General features: G+C 40.1%; 1 protein-coding gene across 1 annotated transcript; it reads right to left on the reverse strand.

The window, feature by feature from the left end:
- Window positions 1–388: 388 nt before the first annotated feature.
- On the reverse strand, window positions 389–8,799 carry LY96 (lymphocyte antigen 96). The gene is made up of 5 exons (XM_010225446.2): window positions 8,566–8,799; window positions 6,317–6,406; window positions 5,267–5,395; window positions 3,951–4,003; window positions 389–1,101 (listed from the first exon to the last, which is right to left on the reverse strand). The coding sequence occupies exons 1-5, from the start codon at window positions 8,657–8,659 to the stop codon at window positions 1,000–1,002; spliced, it is 468 nt and encodes a 155-aa protein (XP_010223748.1). The 5' UTR covers window positions 8,660–8,799; the 3' UTR covers window positions 389–999.
- Between the last annotated feature and the right edge of the window lie 7,770 nt (window positions 8,800–16,569).

Consider the following 16,569-nt stretch of genomic DNA (forward strand, 5'->3'; position numbering starts at 1 on the left):
TACAGTGAAGCCAGCTTTTAAAACAAGCACCTAAAATCAAGTGTCTACCTGTCTTGTTCAGTTTAGGGTATTTTGTTTTTTTTTCTGGTACTCAACTTGAAGGATGCCTCTGTTGAAGTGAATGTAACATTTTTATTTCCATTAATTTGCATGATGGGATGTTTATTTAGTAGTCTGGAAGAGGGTTAGTTGGTTGGTTGGTCTGTTGACTTGCTCGGTTGTTTTCATTTTTTTCCCCCAGAGTTTGGAGTAAACTGCTGGGTGCAGCACACCCTAGTGACCAGCACAGCACACAACTTCAACACTGGTACGGAATCACAGAATCCAGGCATGTTGCGTTGAGGCTATTGCTCTGCACAGCTTAATTCAGTTGTACTGAAGCAGCATATATGGCAAGATATGTCACTTTGCATTTTATTTACAATAGCTAATAGCAGATAACACGTTGTTACTCTTTTCTTTCACTGTGGTGAAAACAAGAGAAGATTAGGAAGCCTTTCAAGATAATCAGAAAACAACAGGAGCATGAAAGCTGTTTCACGAGTTGGTCGTACAATCGAGTTGGATTGTTAATAGAAAAACAAGGGCTCTAGATTCAAGTACTGTCATGTTTTAAACTGAGTAATGGAAAATACCTAAATCTTGCAGCTCATGACTTCAAAAATTCTTGTATTATAATTCAGTGCAGTCTGAAATACTCAGCTTTTTCATAACTCTAGGCACAGCAGAGAAATGCAGTTATTAATCCCACATCCATTCAGAATCACTGGCAGGATTAATCAGCAGGCCTGATTCCCAGAGATTTTGTGCACATTGGCTGAGCATCTGATTACAGCAGTGCTATAAATGGATAAGACTATCCATCATGCAGGCTTCCATACAGTACATGCTGTATTCTATCCCCAGATAATTAGTGTGCTTATTATTTTATAGATCAGGTTCCGATTGCTCGCAGACGGGATCTCTGCGTTCAGGAATTATTCGTAACGTTTGTCACATTCAGAGAGCTTCTTGTTTTACTATCATGGTGAAATTTAGGCATATGAGCATATTCTTCTCAGAATCATCAGAGAATCCTTGCAAAATAACAGTATATGTTCCCTAAAAACGAGCAGAAAAAAAAACAAAATCAATGTATAATGCTACCAGTTTCTGGTCAAGCAGCTAGTTAGCACAGTTCACGTTATTTTTGTTAGGATGGAAAAACAAAGATTCCCATCAGAGATTGTTATCAGGAACATATCCAAATATATATGCACACACAAAAAAAATACTGCACGATCTCCTGTCCTCCAGCCCAGCACTAGTCACCGTAGGCTGTGATCTGGCTTATACTTCTCAGGGCTCTCTCCCAAACCGAGCAGTCCTGCGCGCGCAAGGCACCCCCTTTCAGAACCGGCCTCTTGATTAATGGTTCTGACTTGGGGTTGCTGCTCCAGCTGACAAAATAGACACACAAAGAGGAATTAACCAAGCTGACAGACCAGCTCTGTTCTGCAGCAATGGGCAAGCGTGCTGCTTTTTTTTTTTTTTTCTGTTCTTGCTGTGAGGCAGTATTACCTCACTAGCCCTTATAGTTTACATCCAGCAGGGACTGAAACACACCAATGCTTTTTTTTCCTGCTTTCTGCTGACTTTATGCTACCTTCTTCCCTACACATATATATATGCCACAGGTAATTGCAACCATAGTCCCTGTATTTTATGGTAAGCCTAGAAGAATCCTCCAGGCTACCTGCTGCACAGCCTCAGGTCAGTCTTTGTAATAGTGTTTGTTGTATTAGTCAGTTTATTCAGTTGTTCTCAGCCATAATCAGGTACTGGATACTTGTAATTTCCATTCAGCCTCAATGGCATTTGCCAAATAGGTTCTCTTTAGTGACTATATGATGTGAGTTCATCGAATATCTGCTCAATAAAAGCTAAAACAACCTCATAGTATTACCGGTGGCATAAAATATGTGCTGAGTTTGGACACGGTGTCAGGATTAGGATGAAGTGTACCAGAGAGAGGAGTGTGAGAGGAAAGAAAAAAATGTCAGAGGGAAGGCGTTTGGGTGCCACCCTAAGGGCCTAGATTCTAAGCCTAATTCTAGAGGTAGCTGTTGCTTTGGCCCTAGCTCCATGGCCCTTGTGAGTCCCAGACCTGGTGAAACCAGGTGATGTTGCCAGCAACTGTCCTTGGGATAGCCCACCGCTTCCTTCCAGATCCAGCCACTGGAGTAAGCATAAGGCCCTTTTGGCCCAGGCCTAAATCATGTTCTTAGGCCCATGAGGGCACCCAGTGAGTCTGCAGCTTCTTCCTCCTGTCCTAGAGCTTTGGCTGCCTGTGCCCAGGACCAGCTCTGCTGCAGCACAGCCCGTCATCTTGGATCAGCTGTGGTGCCTTGGCTGGACCTTCCCTGCCTTGTTTGGCAGCTGCGTTTAAGCTCCAGCCCTTGCCCCTGGTCTTGCTCTTACTCGGATATGTTGCAGGTTTGCCTGTGCCTGGCCTTGTCCTTTCCCTGCCCTGGTCTGGCTTTTGGTTTGCCCTTCGATCTGTCTCATGATTGCAGAGCTGTCTGTGGCTGAGGCTGAGCCTGGTCACAGCCACCAGCCCTGCCTTGCTCTTCCTGCCGGCACGGTGGGATGGTGTCCTGTTGGGGCCAGCATGGCCCTGCCAGCCCAGCTGTCACCCTCCTTTGGGGAGTAGCTCAGGCTGCTCCCTGGCAAGTAGAAGCCTGCTTGCTGCAGTGTTAGCCGGGGCTCCAGCTCTAACACAGCCATGCTTTCCCATAGGAGACACTAAAGAAGCCAACACCAGTCCTCATGTTAGCTCAGCTTTCCTTCCAAACCTAGGATTTTGCTCCTCTGCATCCAGCAGTCTGATTCACAGAGCAACATAATCCTAGATATAACTCTTTTCTGTCTGCCTATTTGATCTTCATATCTTCGTATAGACAGGAGACTCTCAGGAGCATCAGGACAAAAGTTAGGATGGTGGCCAATACTGAACTCAGATCTCACCCTACTACTTTGACAATTTCCTCTTCTGATATGACAAGCTGTGGCTGAGCATTGGGGATCAGAAGGGCTCTTAGAACTAATGGAAAGAGTGGAAAGCTTGAAAGTTTCTAGTAAAGGCTCTCATTAGGCTTAGTGCTTGGGCTGGTAGAGACCCATAAAGAAGTGTCAGGCAAGCACAGATAAGCACCTCATCTATCAGAGGACCTTTGGCAGGGGAGGTTCCTGTCTACCAACAGCTCTGGGGCTAGAAGGGATGCTGGGCTGGAGTTCAATCCCGCTGCAGGCCCACAAACTTTAAATTAAGGGCTAGGAAGGGGACATTGGACATTTTGTGCCACTAGGAGCTCCTTAGCAACATTTGTGGGAATGAATAGGCACGTCTGGTTAGCGATGCTGCGGCTAGTGTCAGGTCTTGGGAAGATTCAGGCTGATTAGGCAGAGTTTGGATGAGCCTGGGCTAACTTGAGGACTGCTGCTGCTCCTGGTTCAACATTGGGACAGGCCTTTTACTTTCAATAGTTGCTATCCCTCTTCAAATCTCTGCAAAAGATTCCTAGGTGGAACAGTGAGAGTGTGAGGAGACCTTAAGAGAATGAATCGAATAGGAAGAAACAGTATGGATGGATTCACCCCTCTGGCTAAAGTAAACACAGTAATTTATCAAACAAACATAATAATTAGTGTGACATTAACTAATACTAATGTTATTTTCTACTGCAGAATAAAGTTTATGGAAAGTTGTGCATAGAGGAATAACCTGAACACATATATTCTTTCAGAACCATCACAACTCTTTAGTCATTACTTCAAGCATAAGAAAATTTTTTTACATTTCCTTTTGCGGTTTTCTACAGCTTGAGTGAAAATCTCTTTCCAGAATATATACACATATAAGTACATTATTTTACTATAGTTATCTCTTTATATGAAATGTTGGAAAGTACCTGTGGAAACATCGTTCTTGCACCTTTAATATCAAATGTTGTTGCAAATGTTTCTGTAAAATAGGGATCATCGTCACAGAAATGGTTACTTAATCACAAAGCCATCAGTCAAACTTCGTGAATAACTTCAAAGCAATGTGTCATATCTCTCAGTAACAACCCAGTACTCTTCCAAATTATAAAACCTTTAGCTATTTCTTCTCCCAGAATTCCATCTATTTGTCTAAACACATGTCAGGAAGTAAAAACTAAGCACAATGCTACTGCAACATCTCCTGCAGACCCATGCAAGTGATAACTTGATTGTCACGGGAACTTGCAAGAGTTTTCAGTTTGCAGTAAAGGTTAAGTTTAGTGCTTGGGCAGGCAGAGTCCCATGAGGAAGTGTTAGGCAAGCACAGATAAGCACCTCATACAAAAAAACAGGGAAAACATGGACTTCACACTGTGACCCCTCATTTGGTCTTTTTAGCTTGTAGCCTGATATCATGAATTCTGTTTCTAAACTTGTGTCACATCAATATTACTTAGTCCCCGTGGCAGGATTGAGCCTTCTCTAAAAAGAGACAGCATTAGATATCTGTGTAGAGAAGATCTTTAAAACATCATCTAGCCACTTACTTAAATGAACTGTGTTCTGGAAATTAGTAATGTCCCTGGCTCCTCTCAGGTTTGTGTGTGCAGTCCACTCAAACATACACACACACCAAAAAAAAAAAAAAATCTCATGAAATTTTAGAGATATTAACAATAAAACTATGATAATGAGCTAAACGGTATTATTAATCCTGCTGTACAGAGGTGGAAACCACACAACAAAGACATTAAAAGCACAGAATTTGGAGATTCTGTGTTTTAACAGAGTTCTGACACTGGAGAACTGCTTGCTCTGAATTATGTTACCTAAGCCAGGAGCACAGGGTTCACAAAACTGGTCCGTGCCTGGAGGCAATCTGAGTTTCAGCTGTGTCCTCAAAGCCTCCCTTAGCTTTATGAACCATGAGGTCTCTCTGTAGCTTAAGCTGCTGCTTCTGGGAGCCAGACGTAACTGCCCTGGTCTGCAGCTAACATGGACCAGTTGCAGAGGGGCAAAGGACATTTGTAGCAGCTGAAGGGCTCTAGCTTTGATGGAGCTTTTCTAGGTTTTCCTGTCAAGATATGTGAATTGCTGTAGAAATTGCAGGGAAAAATCTATCGCCATGGGTTAATGAAACAGTCATTTAAGAAATCTGCCTAGTGGTAAGTATTTAAAAACTTTCTTATGGAGGCAGTGTGCAAGGCAAGATATAATAATACTGCATATTATTTCCACCGACCTCCTTTCAACGCTCCACAGGCAGCATATTCATCATCAGCTCCTCTACAAAGAACTTCTTTCCAGTCTAATGCTCTGGCACCATCAAACCAGACTTTAAAGACAACCTTCAAAAAGTTGACGTCACTTCCTAGTTAAGACATTGCAAAAAAAAAAAAAAAAAAAAGGTAACAGGTAATGAAGAAAAACATACACATAAACACAAACATGCTACTTAAAAATATATATGTTTTTAAAAATTTAAATACTCCCTGCAACACTAACAGAAGTAACTTTATGTTATTTCCACAACAACAAAACCTGTTTTTAAGCAAAAAGCATTCAAAAATACATGAATGAAAAAAAATCAAATTTATTTTAATTTATTCAATAAAAATAACAATTTTTACTCAGCACCACAGATAACCCAAATAAACGCTCCAAGTTGAACTGCAGGAGATACCACTCCTGCAGTTTTAAGGATGTATTTATTACAAAACATTTGTCACTTGATAACCACCACAACGGCATCTCTGTAGCGAAACAAACCTACCTCAGCACCAAAGTTTTCACTCAGAAGGTGAAGATTATGATACTGCAGATTTAACGGTAAGTTTAAAGTTGGATTTCCCTACATAACCCATTACCACACTTCCAGCCTAGAGAATATGCATATCCTTAGCAGAAGTCCCGCCACACCTGGATAGTCAAATGGTATTATCTCTCCCCAAAAAAAAAAACAGATAAGAAGTGCTTGTTTGCCACAAAAGCTCATCTGCTTCTTCTGGACAAACGCATACGTACCTGAGCTGCCTGCGGTTTCAAAGCACAGCGCAGTCGGCGTGCAGAGCTCTGGTAACTGCTCAAGACCAACTCACGTGCACTGATTTCCGAAAATGCTTTAGAAATCACCTTTTTTTGGGTCCATCGCATTACCAATTCCTTATGCAGTCACAGAAACTGCTCTCCTAAATTGTTTAACACTTTGAGTGAAGTGTTAGGTTTTTGCTTGTATCATGTTTTTGTTTTTACATTTATAGAATATAATTTTCTCTGGCAAGAAGAGACTTACGTGGAATCCAGGTAAGCACAACATTCCAGATTGGTTTATTTATCATGGTGCAAGGTGTTATATTAAACACGAAGGTCTGAAGTATAGTATCTACAGGACAGAAAAGCATTTCATATATTTAGTGTGAATAGACTTCTACAGTAAAATAATAAAAGCATACATGCTTATTTTATAAAAACACATATATTTTAAGTACTTATTTAATATAAGGCACATACTGTAAAATTATATAATACAAAATATATATAGCAAGCAGCACGTTATATTTCACAGAATCACAGAATGGTTAAGGTTGGACATTGGCAAAGGGACCTCTAGAGATCATCTAGCCTGACCCCTCCTGCTCCAGCAGGGACACCCAGAGCACGTGGCATCCAGGCGGGTTTTGAAGATCTCCAGAGGAGATTCCACAACCTCTCTGGGCAGCCTGTTCCAGTGCTCTGTCACCCTCACAGTAAAGAAGTTCTTCCTCACATGGAGGTGGAACTTCCTGTGTTTCAACTTACACCCATTACCCCCTGTCACTGTGTCACTGGCCACCACAGAGAAGAGCCTGGCCCCATCCTCCCTACAATCACCCCTCAAGGTGATTAACATTGAACATGTTAATCAAATCTCCTCTCAGCCTTCTTTTCTCCAGACCAAACAGGCCCGTCTCACTTAGTCTTTCCTCCTAATTTCTGATTGTTCATATGCTTAGAATTCAAAACTAAAATCATATTAAGTTCAGATTAAGTTATAAGAAAAGTCAATTGTTAGGTTGATATTTTGTACACAAACAACTGGAGGCAAAAGTACTTTTGTTTCTATTCGAAGACACACGCTTTTTATTAGCCTTATGTAAGCATGGTCCTCTGATGAAAATATCCCTTCTTATACTAACCACAGAAATTGTAGAAACCTGCTAACAGCAGGTAAACATGATTTTAATGGACCAGCTTATTTTCCAGAATAAACTAAATGTGACTATATTTGCTTTATGACTGAGTCCCTTCACGCTGTATATCACAAAGCAAATCTCAGCATTAGATGACGCATATCTAATCAAATTCAGGGCCTGATACCTGGTATTTTACTTAAAAACCATCATTTATTACCACCCTTTGGAAGGAATTCCATTCAGTACTTTTATCTTAATTCTAGAAACTGCTTCTTCTGCTTTTCTAAGCATGTTCCTGTTAAACACCATGGGCTTGCAGATAGGGTGGGAGGTGGATGTACCTGCATGCTAAGCTGCTGCTCACCTCAGAGAGCAAAAGCAGTGTCATGATGACTTGAAAAGAGAAGTGCTGCCCTGTATTTTGGGGATTAAAGCAACCAGATGTGCAAAGGGAAATTGATTAAATATCAGTAATCAGCAACCATTTTCTTATGACAGAAACAAAAATGCAGGAAAATATGACAGAGAAAGGGCAAACATAACTGGTCTCGAAGGCTCAATTTGCAAGCTTAGGGGGTTGCAACGTTTTACACTTGTTAAATTTAAAGAGTGGGCATTAATTCAAGGCAAAGTACATAAAACGAACACTCCTTCTTGTGCCTTAATTTATATAGCTATTTTCCAAGTGATATGCGCTGGTAATGCCCAGAGATTTTTAAAAGACATGGTCTTTTCCTTGTGAGATATCTCCTCAAAAGCCCACTTTTTGCTGCTGAGTTCACGTGGGCACCCTTAAACGGACCTCTGCTTGAGAGGTCTCCTAATATCAGGGCTTACTTATTACAAAGTCCATGAAAAAAAATCAGTAGGAAAGTAGATAGATCCAACAACCTATAACACAGACATGGCAAGGGAAGAGGTGTGAATAGTGTTGTCCCAGAGCACAACAGGTTCCCCAACCCTACAGAATCTCACATTAGGCCTTCCTTTTCCCCATACACTTAAAGCTATTGATTCAAATGCATTGGTAAATCCACGCGCATCATTTAGGCAATATGGTGCTCACAGATCAAGTTTAAATCTCTTACCTTTTAATTTTTACCTAAACCAAATTATGATTGCTTTACTTAGTAGTAAACCTCTCTTTTTTCATAGTTGATGCAACCAGCCTTGTATACTACTTATGCCAATGCAGTGCAATTCCTATAACATGGTAATAGTAACAGAAATACACTCTAATTACCAACCAATTTTCTTTCTTTTTTCTGTATTCATCAAAGAAACAAATGAGAAAGATCACATTTCCTTAGGCTACAGTAGCTATTGTGCAAATACCATGTAAGAAAAAAACAAGCCATCTTTTACTTACCACAAAAGGTATACGATATTTCCAGATCTGATGATTTACAAAGCAATTCACTGTTTCCAGCGGTGAACAAAAAGAAAAGAAAAACTTGGAACATATTTACTTTTCTTGGTTTTATACAATTTGACGGAATGCTTCGTTTCGGCGAAAGAGGAACAAAAAAATAAGCAGACTCATCCTCAGTCACATAGTTTCAAGGAATATTCAGCTATTCGGTCAAATTCTCTGCAATCTTAATTAATCTAACTGTAGCGTTACCACTTTTATCATTGCTAATTTGTGAAGAAAAAGAATTTCTGCCTTTGTTGTTACATTTTGTCCAGACACTGTAGCTCAAGTCATGGGTGAAAAGTGAAAGAGAAAACTGCGTAAAAAGGGAAGTGGGAGAAACTAAAAATAAGATTACCAGAAACACGTAAAAGGCAAGTTTCGTTGACTCATCAGACATAACATTTGTTAAGGCATAATTTCAAAGGCTCACAAAGTTCCCCATGCAAAATAAAGAGGAGAAAATCTCCTTTCAGATGACGAAAAACAAGGGCAATCTCTTATTCGAATGTTAGCCAATACTTTTCACAAGTTCTCAGAATGAATGTCAGTTCAAGCTCACCCCACTTTAAGGATGTTCTGGTACTGCGGAGGAGTCTAATTAGATGACATATTTCCAAATGTAAGCACGGATGGGAATTTATGCAGCCATCTGATATGTTATTGACTCAAGCCACTCATGTTCTGTACTCTGTCAGGTACGGCCTTCGAAGCTAGCACAGTGATACTCTTTGTGAAGAACAGTTTAAAAATACAGAAAATTACTGCTGATGAGTCTGATCTCCCCCTTCTTCACTTCTCTCCGTCCTGTTCTCATGCTTTGCGCCGGAATGGCTGAGGGAAAACCTTGCCCTATGCAATAGCAGAAGAGCAGAAAGCCCAAGCACTGGATAATTTGGCAGCCCAGTGCACAGGCACGTGGCCAGAAGGGTAGGAACAGGATGCAGTTAATAACAAAAGCTGTCAAATTGTGACTGAGAGGTTTTCGTAGGAAAGCATAATCTCCCTGTCATAACTAAAGATAGATTAAGAGTCTGTTTTTAACTTAGGGTAGGACTATGTTGAAAAACAGCAGATTCTGCTTCTCAGGTCTGAAACAACAAAAGAAAAATTATTTCAAGCACATTTGAAATTAAATTCCTTTGTTTTTGACTGTCAACGCAATACACAAACACACGCACAAAAATCTATTTTCCGTTTGTCTGCTATATCAGCTCTGTGGACTAAACTGGGTCAGCTCCTACTCCATTAAATCAGCAATATTGCTAGTCCCAACCATGGAAATAGATAAAAAAAGTTCAGTGCCTCATCTAAGAATGCACAATCCCCATCTAACTGAGAGAAAATAAAATTATATATATATTTTAATATAATAAAAATATGGAAACTTGTATTAATTGAATTATTTCTCGTGACTTACCTTCCTGATTTATACATATGTCCACAGGCTCTTTATGGATCAAAAATTGTATTTGTTGAAAGTGAAAAAGCAGCAGTATATGCAAGACATAGGTATTCAATTTTATGCTATGCCAGAAATCCAATAAAAAGTACATGCTACAAATATAACATTCTAATTTTTCAATTAGACAGACATAGTATTTAAAGCACTTCCAGCGTTTATTCACATAACGTGTGCATATGCTAAGGGAATATTTTACACATATTAAAGAAGCCAAAAAAAAAGGAAAGGCTTTCAGAAGCCTAAACTTATTTAACCCAAAAGATGGCTCAAGGAATAGCAATACTCAGCAAACTCAGCTGCTAGTACCCAGAAAAAAAAGGAGTACACAGACTAGTCAAGAAAGATGAAGAGAATTTGATTAAAAGTACTTGCAAGTACCAACTGCTGAGCTAATAAATGTAATAATTCATAATGAAAGAAAAATCTTCAAAGTTCAATAAGATTAGAGAATTCTTTTTGGTATTTTAAGTGTTTCCACAGACAAGAATTGTACCACCTAATCAAGTACCGCCTAATACTTGGCTTTTAAGCCTGACTTCAAAAATCACATAGTTTTCCTGACAGATCTCCATGGTCCATGCATCACACACAGAATTTAGCTGTTGTTCAATGGGACACAAACTCTCTTTAAAATGGACACGTTATGTTTCAGAACTGTGTTTCAAAAGGGCAAAATTTGGCTTAAAATATTATTTACTTAATTCCTTATTTTAAAGTATTATTATTTGCTTTTATATAGTGATAATGACAGATGATAAAAACATACAATGAAACTAAAATAAAGCAGGAAGATTTCAGTAGCTACAAAGGGGAGGAATGCAATAGCCACTAAAGAGTAACTGCCTTGTGCACTGAATCACACAGAAGGGTGAGGTTGGAAGGGACCTCTGGAGATCATCTAGTCCAACCCCCCTGCTCCAGCAGGGACACCTAGAGCACGTGGCACAGGGCGGCATCAAGGCAGGGTTTGAAGATCTCCAGAGAAGGAGACTCCACAAGGAACCTCTCTGGGCGGCCTGTTCCAGGGCTCTGTCACCCTCACAGTAAAGAAGTTCTTCCTCATATGGAGGTGGCACTTCCTGTGTTTTAATGTATACCCCTTGCCCTGTCATGGGCCACCACCGATAAGTGGTACAGTCTCCGTGCCAGAAAGGCTTCGTGTGGCTGTTTTTGTGGCCACAGATTTGCGAGCTGCTGAGCTGAAGCGAGACTAACGGGCAAGGAGGCAGCAGCAGGGGCTGCGCTGAGGCGCCTGCCGGTCCCATAGACTTAGGGCAAGTGAGAGGTTGGTTCTGAGAAGGTGTGAGGGCCTGTTGGGGTGCAGGGCCCAGCTCAGCCCACTGGAAGTGTCTCCGATGCTAGACTTGGACTGGCTCTGCTGCCATCAGCGTCCCATAAACTCAGGGGCAGACTGGAAAAAAAGGCACTGCAGATTTATGAGATTTTATATCAAAACTCTTTTAGGTTGCAGGAACATAACCTCTCAGCAGAACCCTGTCACTTGCTAGAGCTGGATCTAGAGGTTTTTTTTCTGGTACTTGCTTCACTGAATGGCATAGATGAGGAATGAGTCCCCCCTGGTGGCTTGTACAGACTGTGTTCTCGGTTACTCCTTACTGGAGTTGTACTGCGTAAGTCAAGACTATTTGTTCTAAAATCAAAATAACCTCAGTAATTGTGCATCTTTTCAGCTAATCCAGGTTTAGTTGCACGTGTCTTCTTATCAATGGCATCCATATAGCTGAACTCCTGTGATGCTTGTCGACAAAATCCCTACAGTACTGCCCTATAGGGGTCTGCTTTGGCCCCTATGGGATAGTAGAGCACTGAAAGGAAGGGGATAAAAATATCTACATTTTATTTTCACTAAATACTCTTTATAGTAATCTTTTTCTTATATACTCTGAGGAGGAAAAAGAAAAGAAGAGAAAAGTGAAAAGAAGAGAAAAGTGAAAAATGAAAAGGAGAGAAGAAGAATTGGGGAAAGCTACACAATAGTGCTATTCTACTAGAGTTTTATGCAAATTAATTCACTTGTTTTGAAATCCTTTGTAACTGCATTTAATAGGAATTGATTCTCATATCAGGTTTTAGCCATATCTAAAATAAATGCAAGTCCAGAAAATTCAGAGCTGCATGCCTATGACTTTTCATTTTCTTTACATTTGAGATGCTAAGGGAAGTTTAACACTAAGCTTCCTTGCTGATTTATGTTTAAAAACCTTATCCCCATATATGATTTTTTAAAATTTTCAGTAAACCAAACATGCTCAGTTTATATGTGACTGCTTTTCAAACTTATTGCTTTGTATCGAGTGTGTTGGCTGCAGATGAGTACTTTTGACCTGAAGAGTAGTTCAGTTATATAAGTCATTGAAATCTCCCTCAGGAAATATTTATATACATTATCATAATATCACAGGAAATAAATATTAACAATATTCCAGTGTAGCAAAGTACTCCATTTCAAAGTGCTAATTAGACAGAATTATAAGTCTTGAGACACGTATGTAGATGCACTTCCAGGAGACACCAATACATCCATGTTCTCAAGATGTAACAGCATAGTTGCCAAAATCTCATGTTAGCTGAAAACTCTTTTAAGATGTTTTTCTGTGTATCCAAAAGAAAAAAAATAAAAAAGAGGAAATGATAGTTTAATTTTCTTTGCAGAATCATTTGTGACAGTTTTCAAAAAAGATCTTCATACAAGTGAAAGCAGACACAACTATTGCTTGCGATTCAGGGTTTGGGATTGCTGTTGCAGATACTCCAATACAAAAGGACTATATATATGGCATTTGTTCACATGACAAAACATCTGACAGTCAAAATGGAGAAGAGAAAATAGTAGCAGTTCCATAAGTAAATTTCCCATTTTCAATCTTCTCATCCCATATTTGACAGTGTTTATTTAGTGCATATTTTATGCATAGTTTAAGCAAAAAGTCATGACAAGGGAGACTAGAGAAAGAAAGAGGATCCACCTTCTCTGCATATGGCTGATGAAGTATTTTGGCTTTCTGTTTTAAGCCGGACACTGTTAAAATGAAGTAAAACACAGACTAGGTGCTATCCTATGGAAACAACTATGCTGAAATAGCCCTGTGCCTGATGCTAGGAGGGTCACAGTTTGTTCTTTTCAAGCCAAGTTTAGGATTAAAGCTTATAGCTATGCTCTAATGAGTACATTAAACCATTAAGCTTGGCAGGAAGAGGAGAAATCAGAGGGTAAAGAGACAAGCAAGGGTTATGTCCTATCTGATGCTGATATCCAAAACAGACACTACAAGAGCACAGTCTGCCATTGGTATTCCAGGAATGGAGCTGGTTGGACACATTTTGTGACTGTGTGCTCTTGTTCTCTCTTTTTCCGTGCATACCATAGTGTCTCTTTATAGCTCAGGTGTGCACAGCTGCCAGGTAATCTTATCCTTATCAGTGGATCCAGCTCTGAGCCAGCAAGCTGGCTCCCCTTCTTGGCAGGAGGGAATATGCTGCGCTGCACGTGGGGTCACGAAGAACCTCATGGCACAAGCACACAGCACCAGGGCAACCAAAGCACAGCAGCTTACCAAGTTTCCACCTATTAAGTTATATATACTGAGCAATTATAACTCTTCACTCGTGTGCTCTAAGTTTTTATAGCACCATCAGAATTTCATGATGTTTCCTGGCCTTAATTCTACTCTCTGCAGTGTGAAAGAGTTATATAACTTTTCTTCATCTCTGCCAGTGCAGTGATTCTGATTTGTAGTAAAATAAGCTCAAGCGAAAAAAAAAAAAAAAAAAAAGATGCTTTTTAGTTCTAGAGACATTGGTTGAGAGCCTGAAGTACCTCAGAGCTTCAAAGACATCTCTTTAAAGTATCTTAAGGGGGTAATTTTCTCATCAGAAATTCTTTGGTGACGAATAATTTAATTTAAAGAATAAAATAAAAGAATGATAAGAAGCTTTGTTACAAGTTAAGTAAGGATGAGTGAATAATACTGTGGACAAAGCCAAAAACTTGAGGAAAAGGGAAAGGAGCACTGGCAAGAAAACAACATGTAATCAGAGAGTGAAAAGAAAACCCTCTAAGAACACATCCTGTGTGCCTTCCTAGGAAAAACAGCAGTCATCTCTGACCTTCTGTGGAACCTCTAAGGGCTGGAAGGGAATAGGAGACGAGTCCAGGAAGGAGCTTTGAGTCATTTCATATGTCCCTGCTCTTCATGCCAGACTGAGGGGAACAGGCAGCAGCGTGAGTAAGACGTGAGACCCAGCTGCTGGTGACAAGCGACCGGCTGGTACTGGGAAGGCTGCAGGAGCTGGCAGTTTTCACAGCAGCTCCAGTCTTGCAAATAAGACAGCTCGTGGGTCACGTATTTAACAAGACTGGGTCTATGAATCAGTATTTCCTTCTGAATCTCCACCCAAATGTATGAGAACATCGTGTAGGTCTTATAAATTACTCTTTCTTCCACACAACACCAAAAAGAAATGGCAGGAGGAAATGCTGGCAACTTGCAACAGCTCCGTGGTAAGAACTGTTTTACGCCAAAACTAAAGAAAAATAAATAAGAAGAAACGAATAGCTTACAATATTAACAGAATTGTGAAGGATATGGAGCTGATGTTAAAAAACAGCACTTAATCAGGCTTTGGGAGCTGCTTAACTTAAAGGAAACTTAATCCCAGTTTCCTGAAACACTCACGGCAGGATTCCTTAGTAGCAAGGGGGCGGGATTTGCTCTGCCAATGTTTCACAGGGACTGCCTGCAAGGCAGGAAGCATCGGCCTCGCGCGCAGGAACACGGCATTCTGGGATGGTCCTGGGATTCTGGGATGATCCTGGGATTCTGGGATGATCCTGGGATTCTGTGAGCGTGCTCAGCCACGCACCCGAACCCTGGGATCCGCGGAGAGGCCGCGCTGCTCTCATGGAAGGAGTGAGGGGCTGCGGCGTCCGCGGGCTTGACCTGCGTCCCTCTGCTTCAAGACCTGCAGGCAGAAGAAAGAGAATTTTAGTTCTACATGTATAATGTGTATATATGTGTATTTAGTATATGTATTTAATCAACTTAGTCCCTGAAATGGAAAACTCTTACCATTATTAGATAAAACTGAATTAGCAAAGCCCTCAAATTTATTTTTTTTTTTTTTGCAGTAGAAAGAAAAGGATGATAATTTTGTTGTTTTCTATGTGGGTTTCTATATATAGTTTTTGGGCCCTTTTCTTTACCTTCTCTTGCAAGCTCTGATTCCTGCTCTCCTTTTATTGGGCATTTAAAGATGATGATGTTAACTACATCTGCAAGCACAATACAAAGGGTGTGAAGGCAGCAGGACTGGGAAGAACAAAAATATTATTTTTAATTAGGTGAAAGATCATTTTCAATAAGCACAAGTACTAAAAAAATGGTGATCAGAACTGCACGTTGCCAGTTCGTGTTTTCTGTATAATGTATGGATTTTTTTGTGTGTGTGAATTACTGGTCACTTAACCAGTGTTACTGACTTAAGGGAGGCTGAATTGGGCTTCCAAGATTATAGCTGTTCCAATATGAAAGCAATATCTCAAAAATATCAAGATGGGCTGATTTGTTTTTAAATCACTCGGCAAACACATCGAGAATAGTTTCAATAGTCAGAACAAAAGTATTTCAAATAAATAGTACTTTACTATGCTCTATGGTATCATCCTCTTATAGATCATTAATAGTCTTAGAAGCCATTTAGATTTTTAACATAATTCTTTTTATGCAGTTTGCATTTAGGAAACATCTGTTAAGATAGCTATAACTGTTTTTCCTTATTTGCAACATCAAGATGACTTCATTAGTAGCAACCATCAGATGTACTTACTACAAATTACACTGCCAACACTAAAGGAATAACGTGAATTTTGTTCCTATTCTTTTTCAATTTGGTATTTCTTTAAACTTCAAAATGTTTAGGTCTTTCATTGTTAAAAATAAAAAGTATCCACCATTTTACATGGCAAAACTCCAGCTGGGCTGAAAAGAATTTAAATCCAATTTCATGTTCAGAGTGTAGAACCCCTCTAACAAATCCAGTCAGGCAAAAAGATCCAAAGGTCTAATCCCCCTTTTAATTGAGCTACAGGTGTCTTTCTTGGCAGAGCTAAATTAAGAAATAAATAGATAGAGAAGCATTTTTAAAGACAGAAAATCTAACCAGTACTCTAGAGAAGATTCCATTTGCTCTCCCAGCAAGGTTTCCACTTGAATGTTGCCCATTTTCTATTTGAAAGATTCCAGTTTAACCATTGTGTGCTAGGGTTTTCTTTAAGTCAGTACAAGTGCAGCACGCACTTTAGGCAGTGTTTTGACCAAGCAGGTATTGTGCCAGAAGGGTTTTTCCCTCCCCGCTCTATGAACAGAAAGACTTGGTGAGGTCGCAGCGCAGGCTGCTCAGGCTGTGCATTTCACAGCTCTCCTGGACGTTTAACCATCGAAGTCGAGCCAAGAACAAGCAAGCACAAGACAGAC

The sequence above is a fragment of the Tinamus guttatus genome, unplaced genomic scaffold (assembly GCF_059628265.1).
Source record: "Tinamus guttatus ecotype Peru unplaced genomic scaffold, ASM5962826v1 Tinamus_guttatus_pri_ptg000086l, whole genome shotgun sequence".
Lineage (NCBI taxonomy): Eukaryota > Metazoa > Chordata > Aves > Tinamiformes > Tinamidae > Tinamus > Tinamus guttatus.